Source organism: Athene cunicularia (assembly GCF_003259725.1).
Source record: "Athene cunicularia isolate RWA chromosome 17 unlocalized genomic scaffold, athCun1 chr17_part1, whole genome shotgun sequence".
NCBI classification, from domain to species: domain Eukaryota; kingdom Metazoa; phylum Chordata; class Aves; order Strigiformes; family Strigidae; genus Athene; species Athene cunicularia.
Genome location: NW_020799122.1, coordinates 7,087,614 through 7,103,705, shown reverse-complemented (window position 1 = coordinate 7,103,705; position 16,092 = coordinate 7,087,614). Strand labels below are relative to the sequence as shown.

The 16,092-nt window shown below is 47.6% G+C and overlaps 1 protein-coding gene across 3 annotated transcripts in view; it reads left to right on the top strand.

Moving 5' to 3' along the window:
* LOC113486516 (collagen alpha-1(XXVII) chain-like) overlaps window positions 1-16,092 on the top strand; it is a 162,012-nt gene that overhangs the window by 1,731 nt on the left and 144,189 nt on the right. For all 3 annotated transcript variants that reach the window (XM_026860526.1, XM_026860525.1, XM_026860524.1), the window contains 2 exons: window positions 8,865-8,935; window positions 13,753-15,194. In XM_026860526.1, the coding sequence (XP_026716327.1) occupies window positions 8,865-8,935; window positions 13,753-15,194 (1,513 nt within the window). The remainder of the gene's footprint in view (window positions 1-8,864; window positions 8,936-13,752; window positions 15,195-16,092) is intronic.

Genomic DNA, 16,092 nt, shown 5'->3' with positions numbered 1-16,092 from the left:
CTATATTCCCACGCACCGGGGAAAGGAGCTCGTGGTCCGGGGGGTGGGCGCCGATGTTGCCCCCACGCGAGATGCAGGCACGGACCATCCCACCTCTCCGCTCCCCCTCGCACCCTTCCACCCTTGCCCGGCACGGCCGGGGGGGGCAGGTTCCCCAGCCCCTCCTGGGAGCCGGGGGAGATGCTGCTCCCTGAGGCTGTCCCGCGGGGACGTGGGGGACACGAGTACCTGGAGATCGCCGCCGCGGTCCTCCGGAGAGCGGGAGAGCCGTGTGGAGGGCTGGGGCAGGGTCAGAGAGGCAGGCGGGTGCCTGGTGGCATGTTCTTCATGTGTTCCATGGACACACACGCGCACAAACACTCCTTTCTATGTACGTGTACATCTAAAACATGACAGCACACACCCAGCCCCCACCCTCTCTCTCACACAGCTGGGACCAGCTTTTACTATTTTCATTGTTAAAGTTGTTGTTGTTGTTGTTGTTATTATTTTCCCGGGGACGAGCAAAGGGTTAATCCCTCTGGTTGCGTTGTCGGATGTAATGATGATTTACCGACACTCCCTTGGAAAGACTGGGATTCTTCTGCCTGGCAGTTTGAAAAAGTTGTGTACAGGATCCTTCTGCTGCTGCCAGGCTGGGCTGGGCTGTGGGACGGGGTGAGAGGCTGGAAACGGGGCAAGGGGATCTGGGGGCACCTCCCCTCCATCCCGAGGGTCACCCCGCTCCTGGCAGCCGCCCCTTTAGCGCAGCGCCGGAGTCTGGACGGGGATGAATGTGCAGTTTCCTTTGTAGGCTGAGCGCAGCTCTGCCTGCATGTGTCTGTGTGTGAGGTTATGTGGAGAGATCCGAACGGCTCCCAGGGGCTGCAAACAGCTCTCCTGGCAAAGTTTTTCATGTGTTTATATATTCACGAGGAGGGTTTGGGGTTTTTTTTTTTTTTTTTTTTTTTTTTTTTTTTTTCGCAGACGTGGCTGTGGCGTGTCTGGAGATGCTGGTAACTGCGGCATCTCCCAGTTGCACCTTTTAATGTTGGGCATGATCTGGAGTGAACTGCCCGCCTGAGACCGTGCGAGGGTGGCTGTCTCTCAAAAAGAGAGAATCGAAAGGGGAACAGAGAGATAAAGATTCCTTTGAAAGACCAAGAGCAGCGTCGCAGCGAGGGGAAGGGCCCCGATGCTGGGGAGATACTTGGCACCAGGCGCAGTCGCTGCACAGAGCACCAGCTTGTGAGCGTGATGGAGAAGTTGGCTGTGATCACGCTACGGATGAGGACAGGGAGATCCTGCTCGAGTCCCAGGGCAAACTGGACCCTGCTGGGGACAGAGCTGGGAAGCAGGGACCCAGGAGAAGGCAGCACAGCTGCCAGCTCACCGGGGGTCTGTATCTGGTTTTGCCGCTCAGTGTCCCAGGCTAGCGTTGTGCGTGGCTACACGGGCTGTGAGTGTCGCCGTGCCATGGGAAATCTGGTCTTTTCTGGTGACTGAATATCTGTGCCTTTTGTTCCCAGGATCTCCTCTGGCTTAAATACCTCGCCAGCGTGCTGCTGATCCGTTCCCTCCTCAGCAGAGGTCGCTTGCTACCCTTCACATTATCTCCCGATGGGCTTTTTGGTGCTGGGTTTTGATTTGCTTGGCAGAGTTCAGTGCTGTGCATCCTACCATCCCCACAGCTGGACATCCCTCTTGAGGCCGTTAGTCTTGGAGAGGTTCCTCTGAGCCCAGAGCTGGGTTGTGCCTGGGCTCGCCAGGCCACCCTTGTGCCACCGAGTCCTCCTCGGCGTGGGTGAGGGTTGTGCTGCCTGAAGGCAGCGTGTAATGGGAACTTTCTGGTGCATTCCCACGTGACACTGCGGGTCCCGCTTGTCCCAGCACTCTTGCAGCATCCCCCAGAGCGGGGCTGGTGGCTGAGGAGCTGCCAGATGTGCAAGAGACCCATGGATGGGAGTGGGAGGGCTGGCTCACCAGGGAAGAAGCAGTTTCAGAGTGTGCTGAAGCCTTGTCCTGGCTCGAGCAGCCAAAGCTTGTAAAACTAGAACACAAAGTTTTACAGGCTCTGCAAGCTTAAAATGCCCCTCTTGATCGTTTCCGTTGAGCACAGGCTCACTAAACCACAGAGGAAGGCTTTGCATTCAGCTGTGCATTGAGCACGTGTCCAGACTGTAGCACTTGTGCTGTTCAGCTGCCGTTGTGTCACCTTGGCCCCTTCCAGCCCCAGTGCCACGTGCAGGCCGGGGAGGAGGTTTGCTGGATGCTCCTGGAGGTCTGATGGGTGCCTGCTGCTGTCACAGCCCTGCATTGTTGGAGTAATGCTGCTCTGGGGCTCATGTGCTGGATGAGAAACCCACACACAGGGTGATACAGCACCCACCTGGCTCCACGAGGTGGGTCAGGTCCTGGGAAGGCCTGAAAGGGCTGGAGGAAGGCACAGCTGGTGTTTTAAGAGGAAAGACCATTGCATGCAAGCTGAGCCAGTGATCTGGGGACAAATTATGGCACTTCTGGACAAATTCAGCAATGGGAGCAACAGGCAGGCAAATGATGTGTGTGCTGGGTGCCTTGGGGTAGAGAGGAGGCAATTACACAGCCTGCTGGAGCTGTGTCCTGGGAGGGAAGGGCAGTGTCACAGCTGGGGCTACAAGCTGTATCCAGGTCCCCCCTCTCCTGCTGCTTCGATGTGCCTCTCTGAGCAGATCCTTTTAATAAAGCTCCAGTTTCATTCCCTTTCTGCTATGGGTTGAGCTGATAAAATCTGCAGTGCTTGAAAGCAGTGTTTATGCAGGTTACCTCGTTGACTGAGACTTGTGGTGAGGGGAGTTGTAGGAAGTCTCGGACCAGAATCAGACACAGAGCATGTGGGGTTTTTTCCCCTCTCTTTCTTTACCAATTTGTTTGGGGCATAAGTAGAAATGATGGACGCTTACTGAAGTGCAAATGGAAACAATGGGGAATTCTATACGGGTCTGCCAAACCCCATTGACAAAATGAAGGAATGCAAAGGCATTTGTTGGAAGGACAAAAAAGGAGTTAGATGACAGACCACGCTTAGCGCTTCTGTTTGCTGAGGGCTCCAGTTACTGAATGAGAACATGAAGGCAAGGGCCAGTAGCGAGTATTGTCACTTCACACATCAGCAAAGTCAATAATCCAGACAGAGGGTGTGAGCAAAGAGACCAGGTAATGGGTTGTCAGGAAAGATCCCCTATTGTAGAAAGTTGCTGGGAGGTATCTGGGAGGGTATTTGAGTCATCACAGCCACGTCAGCCTTGCACCTAGCAGGTGAGGAAGAAGGTGGTCAGCAGAGGAGCTGTTAGCTCTGGGCCAGCTTTGTGCAATGAATACACAAGCTCTGACTCCCAGTTAGGACGACAAGGACCAGCAGTTTGAAAGCCATCAGCCCCTTTGTCTGTAGGTATCACCATAAACCCTTGAAAGAACACGGTGTGAGGTGTCTGCAGGAGGGAGGGTTGGCCACATGGACACTTCATCTCCATGTTCTGTGTACTGCAGATCTGCATTTCCCTCCTGGAGAAATCCTGAGAGGAGCTATAGGTGTCGGGGGAGCAAATACCAGGCACTTAAGCATCCAGACCCTGCTTGTGCCTGGCTGATGTGCAGGCGTTTAGGAGAGCAAAACTTCTTTGCAGTACTTGAGACCTACTGCAATACCACTACCAGGAGCGCAGGTCCCTCCCCTTTGTGAACCCCATTCCTCCCTCTCATCAGGCCCCGTGGGTCACTCTTTTGCTACCAGGGGCCTCCTCCGAAAGAAGCAGCAGCTTTTTCTGGGCTGCAGTTGCTAAAGACCTGAGATAGACCTCTACAGGCACAGCACTAAGGGCATTTTCATCCTGAATTAAGATTATATTTGGCAGAAACTGCCAGAGAAACTCTGGGAATTTCTGGGCTTGCATGCACGCTCCAAATTCTGTGGCAGGGTGGAGGAGTTCAGACATTCCTGTTCAGGATCACCCCACGGATGGGTTGGAGTCAGGCCTAGAGAGCTTCCCATCCTAGGGAGTTTTCCCTGTTTTGGCTACTGGAGTCTCCAGTGATACTGGTGGGACAGTCTTTGAAAAGCCCTCTGCGTTGTACTCAGTGCTGCTCACGCTCAGGCAGCCGCGCTGACGTCCCACCTCATCCTCTCCCCTTATGGCTGCACGTGCAATGAATTTCTAGTTGCCATCTGAAAGTCTGTTTTGATAAACATGTGCCTAGGGGCAGTGGGTTGGATTCTGGATGGTTTTTGTGTACTTGCTGCAGGATGATATTTTTGGAGAGCTGTTTTGAACATTAAAATCTTAGAGAGGGGTGCTGAATTTCATTCTTCCCCACTTAATACTGAGAGTTTCTAGATCATTCTTCGAATTCTAAGTACTTTTAAATGACCATGGAATTGTATCTGTCTGGGCCATAGCTGCCTGTCTGCTTTTTCCTTTTTCTTAAAAATGCAGATGCTGAATGGGGTTACAAATCGATACCATTTCAGTCATCTCAGAAACTCTCCCTTTTGCATGCTGGGTTTTGCAACAGTGCCTGCATACACCAGACAAAAATCTTTGACTGGAGGTGTAAATCGATAGCTGGTTTATACTGCAGAAAATATCCAGCAAAGGACTATGCAGGGTTGTTACAGAGATGTCTACATAACTGTATGTTCCCATTGCTCTCTCCAGAAACTGAGAGTGAGAAGTACATAGTTTCCAGAAGCCCTGAAAAGAAAGCAGAAGTCTGCTCTGCAAAGGATGATACTAGTATGAAGCAAGATTTCTACCCCAAAAAGCTGGGAGGGGAATCAATGCCACGGTGAAATTTAAAGCCTCAGTATGTAGTTTGTGATTTTTGTTTCCTGTTGCCTACCAAAACCGCCCCGGAGTCATAAAATATCACCTTCAGTCACGTGCAAAGGATCTTAAGCAGCTTATTTTCTCCTTTTAAGATACACTGTCTGATCTACAGCTAGAAATGTAGATTTGCCTTTCTTGAAAAGCAATTTTCAGCATCCAGCTGGCTTTCTGATCTTTTGGACAGAAAGAAAATGCACCTGAATGGAGGAGAATGGGGGGAATCATTTTTCCACCCTGCAAGAATGTTTGCTACTTCAAAGATATTTCCCCACTGTAAATGAGGGAGAGAGCAAAATAAAAAATTAAATGCCGCTTTGGGACCCTGTAACATTTTCTTCAGCTTCAACCCATCATCTAAGCAAACAAGATGTCAAAATCATTTTGGACTTCTTTTTTTTTAAGCTGAAATTGTTCCAACCAATTCCAGAAATTGTGAAGTGGAGAATTAGCTGATCACAACTATTTTATGTATTGCTTCAGCTTTGTCAAACTTGCACTTTTTTTAGGATAATTGCTCACCAAGTCTACTCTAGAGGCTATTGTTTTACCATTGTCCTTAGTTCAGTGTAGTGCTTTATTCCAGTGGTTGTCAGGTAGGACCTGATATGTTCAGCAGGATTTCTTCCTTTACTTTTGCTCTTGAGGTTCCTGCCCTGAACATGACTTTACCGGGGCTATAGCAGCCAGACACGCTGTGCACAAGCCTCCTTATCACCAAAGGAGAGGTGATAACTCTTCTTTAGCCTCCAAGTTACAACTTGCCCCTCTTGGAAGTCCGATCTTTCAGTGCTCAGTAAGAAGATGGTAAGTGAGTCTGGAGGCTGAAAACCCAGGTTACAATTTTGCAATTGTATGCTAATTAGCAGTCCTCGGGTCTCCGGACTGGTGCATACCACCACGTGCAGGGACCTCCTGCCTGTCCTGAAGCCCCAGCAGAAGTGGTGCCTAGACCTTCTGGTTGCTTTTTGTAGGAACTCCTCAGGGTGATTACTCTTGGCTGCTACCGGCGTGTGCGTGGTCCTCACTTGGGAAGATGCTAAAATCACCGTTCGGGCTGAGAAGTGTTATTACCAGTCTTTGTGCTTCTCTGTCCCTCTCTGTTGTCTTCTGCCTTGCACTTTTGGCACTGGTTAGTTCCCACAGACTGATCACAGGATTTCACAAAAAGTAGCGAAGCAAAATCAAGCTGTAGTCAGTAGCTTCAGTTTGCAGTAAAGAGAGTTTGTCTGCACTGGAAAACTTCTAGGGTTCGCATACGCTTACATCATATGTATATTTAGGGGCACTTCCTCACCTAGTGACTATAGCAGTGGGACCCTCATTCTGGTATGCATAGGCCCTATGCAATAAAAGAAATAAATGCCTTTAGTGGGTACCTCCTGATAGAATCTCTGTGGAAATTGCTGGTTGCGGGAAGAAGCTGAGATAAAGGCAAGGTGGGTTTGATAGCTCTATATAAGGAGAAAAATCTTCATTTACCATTGCTACTCAAGCTGCTTATGCAATCCTGTCGCTGCAGAATTGTAACGGAAAAAGAGCCTGCGCTATAAAATCCTGCAATAATTAACAGCCCCATCAGTCACAGGTCTGCCATTTGGAAGCTGCTTTTGCTTTTTCCATTAAGTTGGTAAATTTTGCCAAAGTGTTTTTCTTCAGTGTTTTGGCACTTGGCCCCGTTCTCAACTCTTACAGTATTGGCTGTGCGAGGGGTCCAGGAGCGGAGCTGAGGCCAGCTGGATCCCACTCTGCGCATTCATCTCCTTTATAGCCCCGTCAGTGTCACTGGAATGAAATTACGTGCTGGATTTTCCCCTAAGGCTTGTTCCCCTCACTGTGTTGGTCAACGGGGATTTTGGAAGCAAATATGGGTTGTGAAGGTATGCCCCAAAAAAAGATCTGGACTTCAGTTTGGTGTGTTGTACGCACCGGTGTTTGTACATAGCTGTAAAAACCTGATCCTCTCCAGAGAAAAGGTGTTCTTGATGCCTGGGACTCCTGCTGCCCTTGACACTCAGGTCATAGTGGTCTCCCCCTTCCCCTCATCTTCCCATGCTCTCATTGGGCAGTCAAGCCCAGCTGATGATACCCAGCAAGGTCTTTGCTCCGTGCACACACAAAATTTTGTCTGCATCTTAAAACTCCACTGTTCCTTTGGAGGTAAGCACAGGAATGAAGGTTTTCCCATGAAGTGGATTTTAGCCTCTTTAGGAAAGTCTTTTTATGACTTAAGAGGTGGCCATGAAGAATCATCCTATTCTCCTCTTCCTCATCCCCTGAATGAACCAGGACACAACCTCTCCTGGGACTCAGCAGTGTCTTCAGCCTGACACCTGTGTCCCAGGGGATGAAGTGGGCAGAAGACAACCAAGTCTCCCCATCTGGAGATCTCTTGAGCACACTGAGGGTTAGTCTATGGCTGGCTATAGGACATGGCGGAAGAATACCATGATTTGGCTATTCCAAGCTGTTGTTCCTTCATGCATAAACTAAAGCAGCCCCAGAGCTCTTGAAATGTGCAGCCCAGTGTCAGGGTAATGGAAACAGCAAAGAATGATGTGGTTCATCTCATTTGTTTCCCAGCCGATGTGGGTCTGCTCCAGTATTTTGTCCCTTCAAGCCTTAAAATATTAGTTAGTGGCTAGATTCCTGCATGGAGTTTTACATTCAAGCCAGGTTTCCCCACTGGTGTGTAAATCACTGTGGCTTCATTTTAGCTGTGGGAAAGGGTCTCCCGTACTGGTGAGAATCTGGCCCAGGGCAATGCATTGTCTCAGAGGATGCTTTCTTGTGCTAAAGCTGAGGTCTGATGGCAGGAGAAGAGTGGTCTCTAATCCCATTTGATAAATGATTTGTCTTTGCCAGCTCTGAAGAGAGGAGCAAGCTGCACTTTGGCATTGCTCTGCATATCCTAGTGTTCGCTCTGGCTTGGCTGAAATGAAGAACAACCTGTGGATGGCCCGCACTGCTTTCTTCTGGCTGAGGACTTTCTGTAACTTACATTTTCGTCTCTGTTCCTTCAGCAGCCCTTGCTGATCAAGCTGTTAAATATCATCTCGAGAAGATGAGGGAATTCAAACTTTCCACTGACAGTTTTAACTAAGCATAACCAAGGAGTTTCCTATGTTCGTTATTTGGCTGCAAATCAAGGAAGTTGGTGGGGAAAGGGGGGGCTTCAACTACCTTTCTGGTTAAAGTTTTCTTCTCTGCTGCTGTTTTCAATGGCACTTCAAGACTTAAAGTCTATCTAACTGAAAGATTTGTCCAGTTCCCCCTCTCAGGCGTGAAAGGGTCTGTGAGAGCACTACACTTGGGAGTCTGCACACCTCACACTTTCTAAAATTTCCTGCCATATCAAACTAATGAGAAAGTCATTAGTGGCAATAGCATAGGATGCTGAGTAGTTAGAACCTTCCTCCATCTTTGCATCTGTGTGTAAAAAGAGGAATAGATCCATGTAGGGTTTTGTATATTTAGGATATTTGTAAGCACATGGTAAAGCAATAGGACTCTGAATTTGTTTGCTGAGATGCGGGTGACATGTCAGTGCATGTCAGCAATTTTCTACCCATGTCTTCACAGGCATGCAATCCTGGCATGTCTTTTGACCTTCAAACTTTGAATTATTTCTCCGTCCTCTTGCATTTTGGTGTTCTGTCCTAGGCAGGGTGAGTGCCAAGGAGCCACAGTGGCGAAGGGACTGCTGGCCTGGCACGGATGACCCTGTATCTCAGAACACTGGTCTGGTCCTTGTTAAACACTTGATCAACAGCCCCTGATACCAGTGGGAAAACCTTCCACTAGTTTCAGTGGGCTTTAGATTACTTTAAGGTAGCAAAATGAGAGCTCAGTCAGAAGCAAGAGCTGTTCTGCTGAGCGCCCATTCTCCGCTTCCCAGAGACATGTGGACGCTGCCACTGACTTCACTACATTTGTGATCAATGAGAAGACCCTTAAAGGGGGACTGGGTTTTGTTACTGATGTTCTAGAAACTCATTACTTTTTCTTCTCTTCCAATTTTAGGGGATTCTGCTTTCTCTGGACTGTATTATGTTTTACCTGGTTCCTGGGATTCACGCAGGGAAATTCTGAAGGTAAATTACACTTTTTTTACCTCCTCTTTCAACCAAAGTAAAAGCCAAGTGCTTTGGTGTCAGTTTTAGGGCCATCATTTAATAATGTCTGAGCCTAGTGCACAGAATTAAATGCATTTATTGCCGGTGATCGCAGTACTAACGACACAGATGACGCAGTTAACAGCTGGCAAAAGAACCAGTTTTGTACAGGTGATTACGTGCCCCACAGGATTTTCAGAAGTGCCTGTCTGTCTGGTGGAAGTGGTGGGAATGAAGCACTTCGTGTCTAAAATGTCACTGGCATCTACCTGCACTTGCTAGATCTTAACTGCTCTTAGAAAGTGCCCCTTGAGGCTGGGGCATTAAGGAATTAAGCGTCTCTGGCAGACGGGTTTTTCCTTGACTTGAATGCAACCAGTCATGCCTCTGCAGGCACATGGGATGTGGTACATACAGAAATTATGTGAGTTCTAAAAGTAAAAGCAAATTTAAGGAAGAAAAAGTTTGACAGGTGTGGTTGATAGTCGAATGACTATGTCTGGCTCCATCCTTGTGCAGCGGGGGAAGTGGTCATACACCTTCACCCTGCCTTTACACCTCTTCTGCAGGCATCCCCTCCCAGTGCTGCTGGGGACAGGACAAAAGGTACAATAATCAGTGACCCCACAGGAGGAGGTAGAAAGCTCAGTCAATAAAAATAAAAACAAATTCATTTTTTAGAGCTGGTAGTGCAAGCTGAGCATCTCTGCAACATCTGTTTGTAAAGGAGCCATCTCCTCTTAAAATAGCAACACCTCTTCCACACGGATGCTTTACACGGGTACATGCTGGAACCGAACAGCTTCCTCTGCAATCAGTGGACAACAATAAGTGGACTAGCAGGCTCCAGGGCTCTCCTCTTAGTCTCCAAAACATGAAGGAAAAATAGAAAGTTGGTCAATGCTCAGCTGTAAGCCAGCCCATGGAGCACTTTTTACAGGGGGAAAAAAAAGAAAATACATCCCTGCCATCAGCAATTTTGAAAAATGTAATATTTTCCAAATTCTGCTTCAATGCAAAAGAGGTGAACATCTGGCTGAATTACTTAGTCAAGCAGTTTTCAGAGCAAGTTTTATGTCAGCTCATAAAGAGGCAGAACAAATACTGTGTCTTGGCATCTCTTTTTTTCAAGTGGATTTTAATATGCTGTTAAGATTCATCTCTATCCATCATTTTATTCCCGTGATAATTATGGGATGGTGCCATGTCTTTTGATTGTTACCATCAATCTAAAGGAAACTCTTTCACTTCGCTCTTACTGCATTACCTTAGTGTGGTAGATAACTCCCCCCTGAGATACGTTCTCTCTGATAACGGAATTTTTAAAATCTTGCTTGGTTTCCCCACAATCAGAGACAGGCTGTTCTTCTGGTACCAGAAAGAAAAAAAAAAAAAATCCAAGGAAGCAAAGGCTGTAAGGAAATACTGGTGACTTGAGACTGTATTATCACCCAGGATTTTCAAACATGAGATTTACAAAAGCAATAAGAGCTTGTTCATAGATCTGCGTGAGGATGAAATTAAGCCAGTGCCGTGGGCTTTCAAAACACTGTAGTTATTGCTGTAAGGCTTGGGGTATTTCTGCACGCTGAAAGATCAGGGAACACAGAGGATTATTTTTCCGCAAGTGTTACAAATCCGAAAGATCATGAGGTTAGTGAGTTCATCTGATGTGCACTGACTAAGGGTCTGGGCAGTAACTTTTGGAAATGGAGTGTTTATTCAACCCAATTTTAGCTGTGGGCATTGCATCTCAGCTGCTGGAATCTAGGAAGCTGCAAGTAATTTCTCTCCTGCCTTTTGGATTCTTTTTCTTATAAAGCTTGTTTGCATTGGGAAAGGGGGAAGGAAAGAAAGAGATGGGAAGGAGAGCAATAAAATGTTTTATCCCCTCTTTCAGAGCTGATTGTGTGGTTGTTCAGAAATCTCTGTGCATCTCGCTTCGTGCACAGAATCTGTTAGGAAAGTTTTCCCCAGTTGCTTAAATGTTGCTACAGGAATGTTGCAACTAGCTTCTAGGCACCTGGGACCAGGCAGCTCTAAGTGAATGGTTTTTTAAATAATGTGTTTTGATGGAAAAATCTACAGAGGAAAAAAAATCTGAAAAGGAAAAAATGCTTTACTAAACTCAGAGCTACTTAAGGAAGCCAAAATTACCTTGCCTTTTATGTTGGTTGATGACATCCCATCATCTCAGGGGACGTGCCCCACCAGCCCAGGGCAGTCAGCATGGGATGGAGAGCAGACGGGCTGGGTGCACAGGAGTCCTGAGCTGTGCGCCTGGACCTGGTGCTGGAAAATCCACATACATGTCCTGCATGAGGTGTCTCTTAATCAGGCTTTGCGTAGGCATCTAGAATTTGGCTCTACCTTAGTGCGTTTTGAGAGAAAGGAGTGGTTGGGTTGTGGTTTTTTTCCTTTTTCTTGAGTGCTGTTGGATGCGGTTTCTAATGAGGCGGTTGGATTGGTGTTGCAAACAGCAGTGGCATCCTCTGAGCAGGGAAACATCCCTGTGTCTTTGCAGAGCAGCTACCAGATGAATAGCTCCTGGAGCATAAAGCATCTCTGCCTAGTAGAGACACACCACTGTCTGTCTCTGGGACAGAACCTAAAAATACATGTAGAAATTGGAAGCTGGAGTCTAGCTCCTAGTTTAAGTGGTAAATTTATTTCCTTAGAGCTAAATCCTGATGCCTTTGAAGTCTGTGGCAAGTGTCCCACTTGACTTTGCTAAAGCCAGGCTTTGGCCTTTACTGTTTCATGGGCTCTGGAGATTATCCAGTATGAAGATACTGCTGTGATTCCTCCATTCAGTGCAGAGGGGGGAAGGTTCTACTTTGGCTATGCTGAGGGACAGCCCCACTGGGCAATATGGTAGGAAAATAGTGAGGGGCCAAGGATTTCATAGTACAGGAGAAGCACCATTATTAACACTTGCACATGCTGTGCAGTAAATTATCCCCCCTGCATAGAGTGGGAAATTTTTCATCCCCTTTAATATCTGACACATCTTCTCCAGGGTAGTCCCTGCTAGAAAATAAGCCAAGCTGCCTTAAAATAGGGAGGTGGGAATAAACCTGAGCTCAGACAAAGTCAATATTGATTGACTTGTTCTTACATACAAAAATGGCCAAGGTTTTTGCTAAAGTCAAAGAACAGAGGTTTTCTCGTTATTCTCCTCCCTTCCCAACATTACAGGCCCCAGACTGGCTTGAGTCTACAACCTTTCTGGCCAACACTGAGGATCTAAGTGCCAGTTCTCCAAATATTGAATATTGTGCTGAATATTTAATAGTTAAAGGTGAAAGAGGCCAAATTCCAAGACCCTTTTAGAGAAGGAGCTTGTTTTTATCTTGGACAACCTTTGATTTACTTTTCCTTTTAATCTAGGAAAGCTGCAATCCCGTGGTGTTAGCTGACGTGCAGCCATGATTGGCGCTGCTGCATTTCTGATTGTTAAATTCTTACCTTGCGAGATCAGCATTTGGACTTCACAGCTCAGGCTGGCTTCCCCAAAGAGCACTTAAAATATGAGAGTCATCGAGTAATGGGGATTGCATTTGGGCAGGGAAGAGGGAAGGAAATACAGTCATCCTAGCTCATTTTCAACAGTGGTAGTGTCACGGAAATCATTATAGCCTTACCTTTATCTGTCTATACCATGTAGGTAGCATTTTTTATTAGACCAAATGTTCAAGCTGGAGGAAGAGAACAGGCGTTTGGGTGCATGTGTGCCTTTTTCAGGTCTGGGCACATTGCATGTTTACCTTTCCAACTTTTCTCATGTAGACCTCAGCATCTTCCCCAGTTAAGTAGTTCAGCTGAGCCGGCTGCCAGCTGGCTCCAGTTTGTGTTGCTGTTGCCTGCTGATCTGCCTTGGACTCCAAGCTGTGTGTGATTCCTGTTAGACCTCGGGGCCACAAACCAGAGGATTCTGCTTGTCTGTCCATTGCAGAGTTCTCCTGGAGTTGGTGGAGAAAGATAGGTGCCTCTGGACATCCATCCCTCTCATCCTGTTTTGAACAAGGCACCCAGCTCCCGGGTGACAAATGCTGGAGGCGAGTCTCACCTCTGCTGCTCAGTGGCAGCCGTAACTAATTTCTCAGCTCTTCACAAACCAATTCTGGTTCCTCCAACCTATTAATTTAAGGCTGTAAGATGATCTGCTGGGAAAAAAAGTACTGCTGTTGAGAACCTTAAGTGGTTCACTGAAGTCTAGGTGCAGTTTTTTCATGCTGGGAGGCACCTTTGCTTCTCTAAACTCTCCAGAGTCTCAGAGATCAAAAGCTGCTTCTTACTAATTTGGAGAGACACAGATACAAGGCTTTTGCTCCCTTTGAAAGTTCTGTTACTTGCCTTCTGGGGATATAAAATTTTGCAATCCCAGCTGTCTGTTGTTCAAATTCCTTTCCGGCTGTGTGGTCAGTACTCAGAATTAAATCCCAGAGAAGTGGACTATTGGTGCTCCGTGGGAAATTTCCCTGTAGTGAGGTCAGCTCCCTCCAGAACATCTGGAGCTGGCCCCTGGTGGCACAAGGTAGGTAGCCAGATACACCATGGTGCTGATGTACTTTGGTAATTGCTGGTGGCAAAGATGAGCATGCACTTGCTCCTCACACAACGTGCACGAGAGCTATGTGCTCTCCGTTCTGATTATTTGAATGTATATATGAGAGAGGATGGTTGGGGTTTCCTGCATTCTGTTGCCTTTTTGTGTGGACTGGTTTGATCCCCTCATACCCATCCAGCCCTTGGGTTGCCCGATACCTCACATCATCTTTGTGCTTCCCTTTCAGATATAGATGTTCTTCAAAGACTGGGCCTGTCAGGGAAGAGGCCATCGGGCGGATGGTCCTCATCACGTACAGTTCCTCAAGGAGTCATTCCTTTCAAATCAGGGGTCATCTTCACTCAGCGAGCACGTGTCGAAGCACCAGTCAGCACCATCCTCCCCACAGGCTCTAGCACTGACCTGCTCCTAGTGCTGAGCCTCTGCTCCCACCGCATCAACAATGCCTTTCTCTTTGCTGTCAAGAGCAAAAAGAAAAAACTGCAGCTGGGTGTCCAGTTTGTGCCTGGGAAGATCATAGTATATGTGGGCCACAAGCGCTCTGTATATTTTGATTATAATGTCCATGATGGCCAGTGGCACAATATGGCCATCAATATCCGTGGCCAGACAGTCACTTTATTTACTTCTTGTGGGAAGCGCAGAGTACATGCGGATTTGCATTTTAAAAAGGACGAGGCATTGGATCCACATGGATCTTTCCTCTTTGGGAAGATAAACCAGCACTCGGTGCAGTTTGAAGGAGCCATCTGCCAGTTCGATATTTATCCTTCCGCCAAGGCAGCTCATCATTACTGTAAATACCTGAAAAAACAGTGCAGGCAAGCAGATACCTACCGGCCGAACCTGCCCCCCCTCATCCCCCTCCTGCCCAGGGATCCCAGTGCCCCCCCGAGTACCCCACAGCATATGGAGCCCTCGCTGCAGGGTCTGAAAAACCTGACCACTGCCGCCCCATCCTTGGAGTCTGGCAGGGTCACTGCACCCCTCAAAACTCGGGGTTCAGGTGCAACAACCACCGCATTGGTATCATCCCCACCATCACTGCCAAGACTGACAACCAAAGCCACAAAGGTCACCGTGGCCCCATCTCCTGTTCCATCGAGTACTGAAACGCAGCCACCTACCCGTTCACTCCCTCAGGGGACGGTGACGACCCTCAGGGTGTCTCGGCCCACTCCCAGCACACGCATGGAGAAAACCCCCCTTCCCACTGCCAAAAAGGCCCCGCCAACAAGCCAGAGCCCTGCCATGGCCAGCAGGAAGGAGTCCCAGCAAGAGACCAAAAATAAGATCCACCAAAAACCCACCACTGAGCCCTCTGAAGCACCCAGTACTGTAAAGCCAACGAGGAGGATGACTGATAACACAACCAGCAACATCCACTTCGTCACCCTAAAGCAAACGCTGCAGAACCCAAACAGTGGGCCCGTTCCAAAGAAGCATGTGCCGTCCCCCACCAGGAAAGTGGATCCCAGTAACGTCCCTCTGGTGTACACCAAGCCGCCCCTGGGGTCTGCCCGCCCCGCCTCCAGAGCCAGGGCACAGGCCTTCAACCTCACAACCCCAGCTGCCACTGACAGCTATCAAATCTTTGACCCCCTTGGACCCACTCCTTTTCCATTTTTACTGGGATATCCAGGAGTGAAAGGAGAGAGAGGACCTCAGGTAAGTTCAAGCTCTTAACGCTAACTATTGCCAGTCACAGCTCAGCTAAGCGGCTGGCAGACCATAACCTACAGGGGTTTCTGTAAACCTCAGCAGAGTGTGACAGCTCTGAATAGCAGCCAAGCACAACTACATTTCTGATGATCACGATTTTAGCGTGTATCTCGGTGTAAACTTGAGTGCTCTGTGATGGTGAGTGCCCCTTAAATGTTGTGATTAAAGTTGCTGCTTAATGTTAGATTTAAGAAAAGAAAAGAAAAGAAAAAAAAAGAAAATAAAAGAAATCCCACCTTCCTTCCTGTAAGTTGCTGGTTTAAATTTTGATGGCCAGGCTGGGGCTCTGTTCCACACCCGTTTTTCTCAGGGCCAAGAGGGCAGAACTGCCAGTCACCTTCCAAAGAAAACCCAGGTGTCTCAAAAACATACCACGACTTAACTAGTTTTTAACACTGGTTATTAATTTGTTTTGTACCTGAAGTCCACATTTCCAGAAAAGTGCCCGTTTCAACAAATGCTAGTACAGCGATTGCGTCAGGATTTTTTCTTTTTTCAAACAAGCTGTCCTCTATTTTTATGGTATAAGTTAAAGTGGGGTTTTTTTGTTGGGTGTTTGGTTGTTTTTTTTTATTTCTCATAGCCCGCACTTAAAACGTGCAAAGAGTTTCCTTTATAAATTTAACTACTGCATTCCACACACAATAACCACTCTCAGGGTGTATGTCTTGGCCATCATAAAAGTATACACACATTTTGTAATGCTAAAAGCAGTCAGGCCACAGTAATTATCTGCTAGCAATTTTTTTTTTTTTTTTCAAACACAGGAATGCAAACAGGATCTTTCAACTGGCCAACTTTTAGGAGGATTTGGTGTTCCAACCCAAGCCTTTTGCTATAGTGT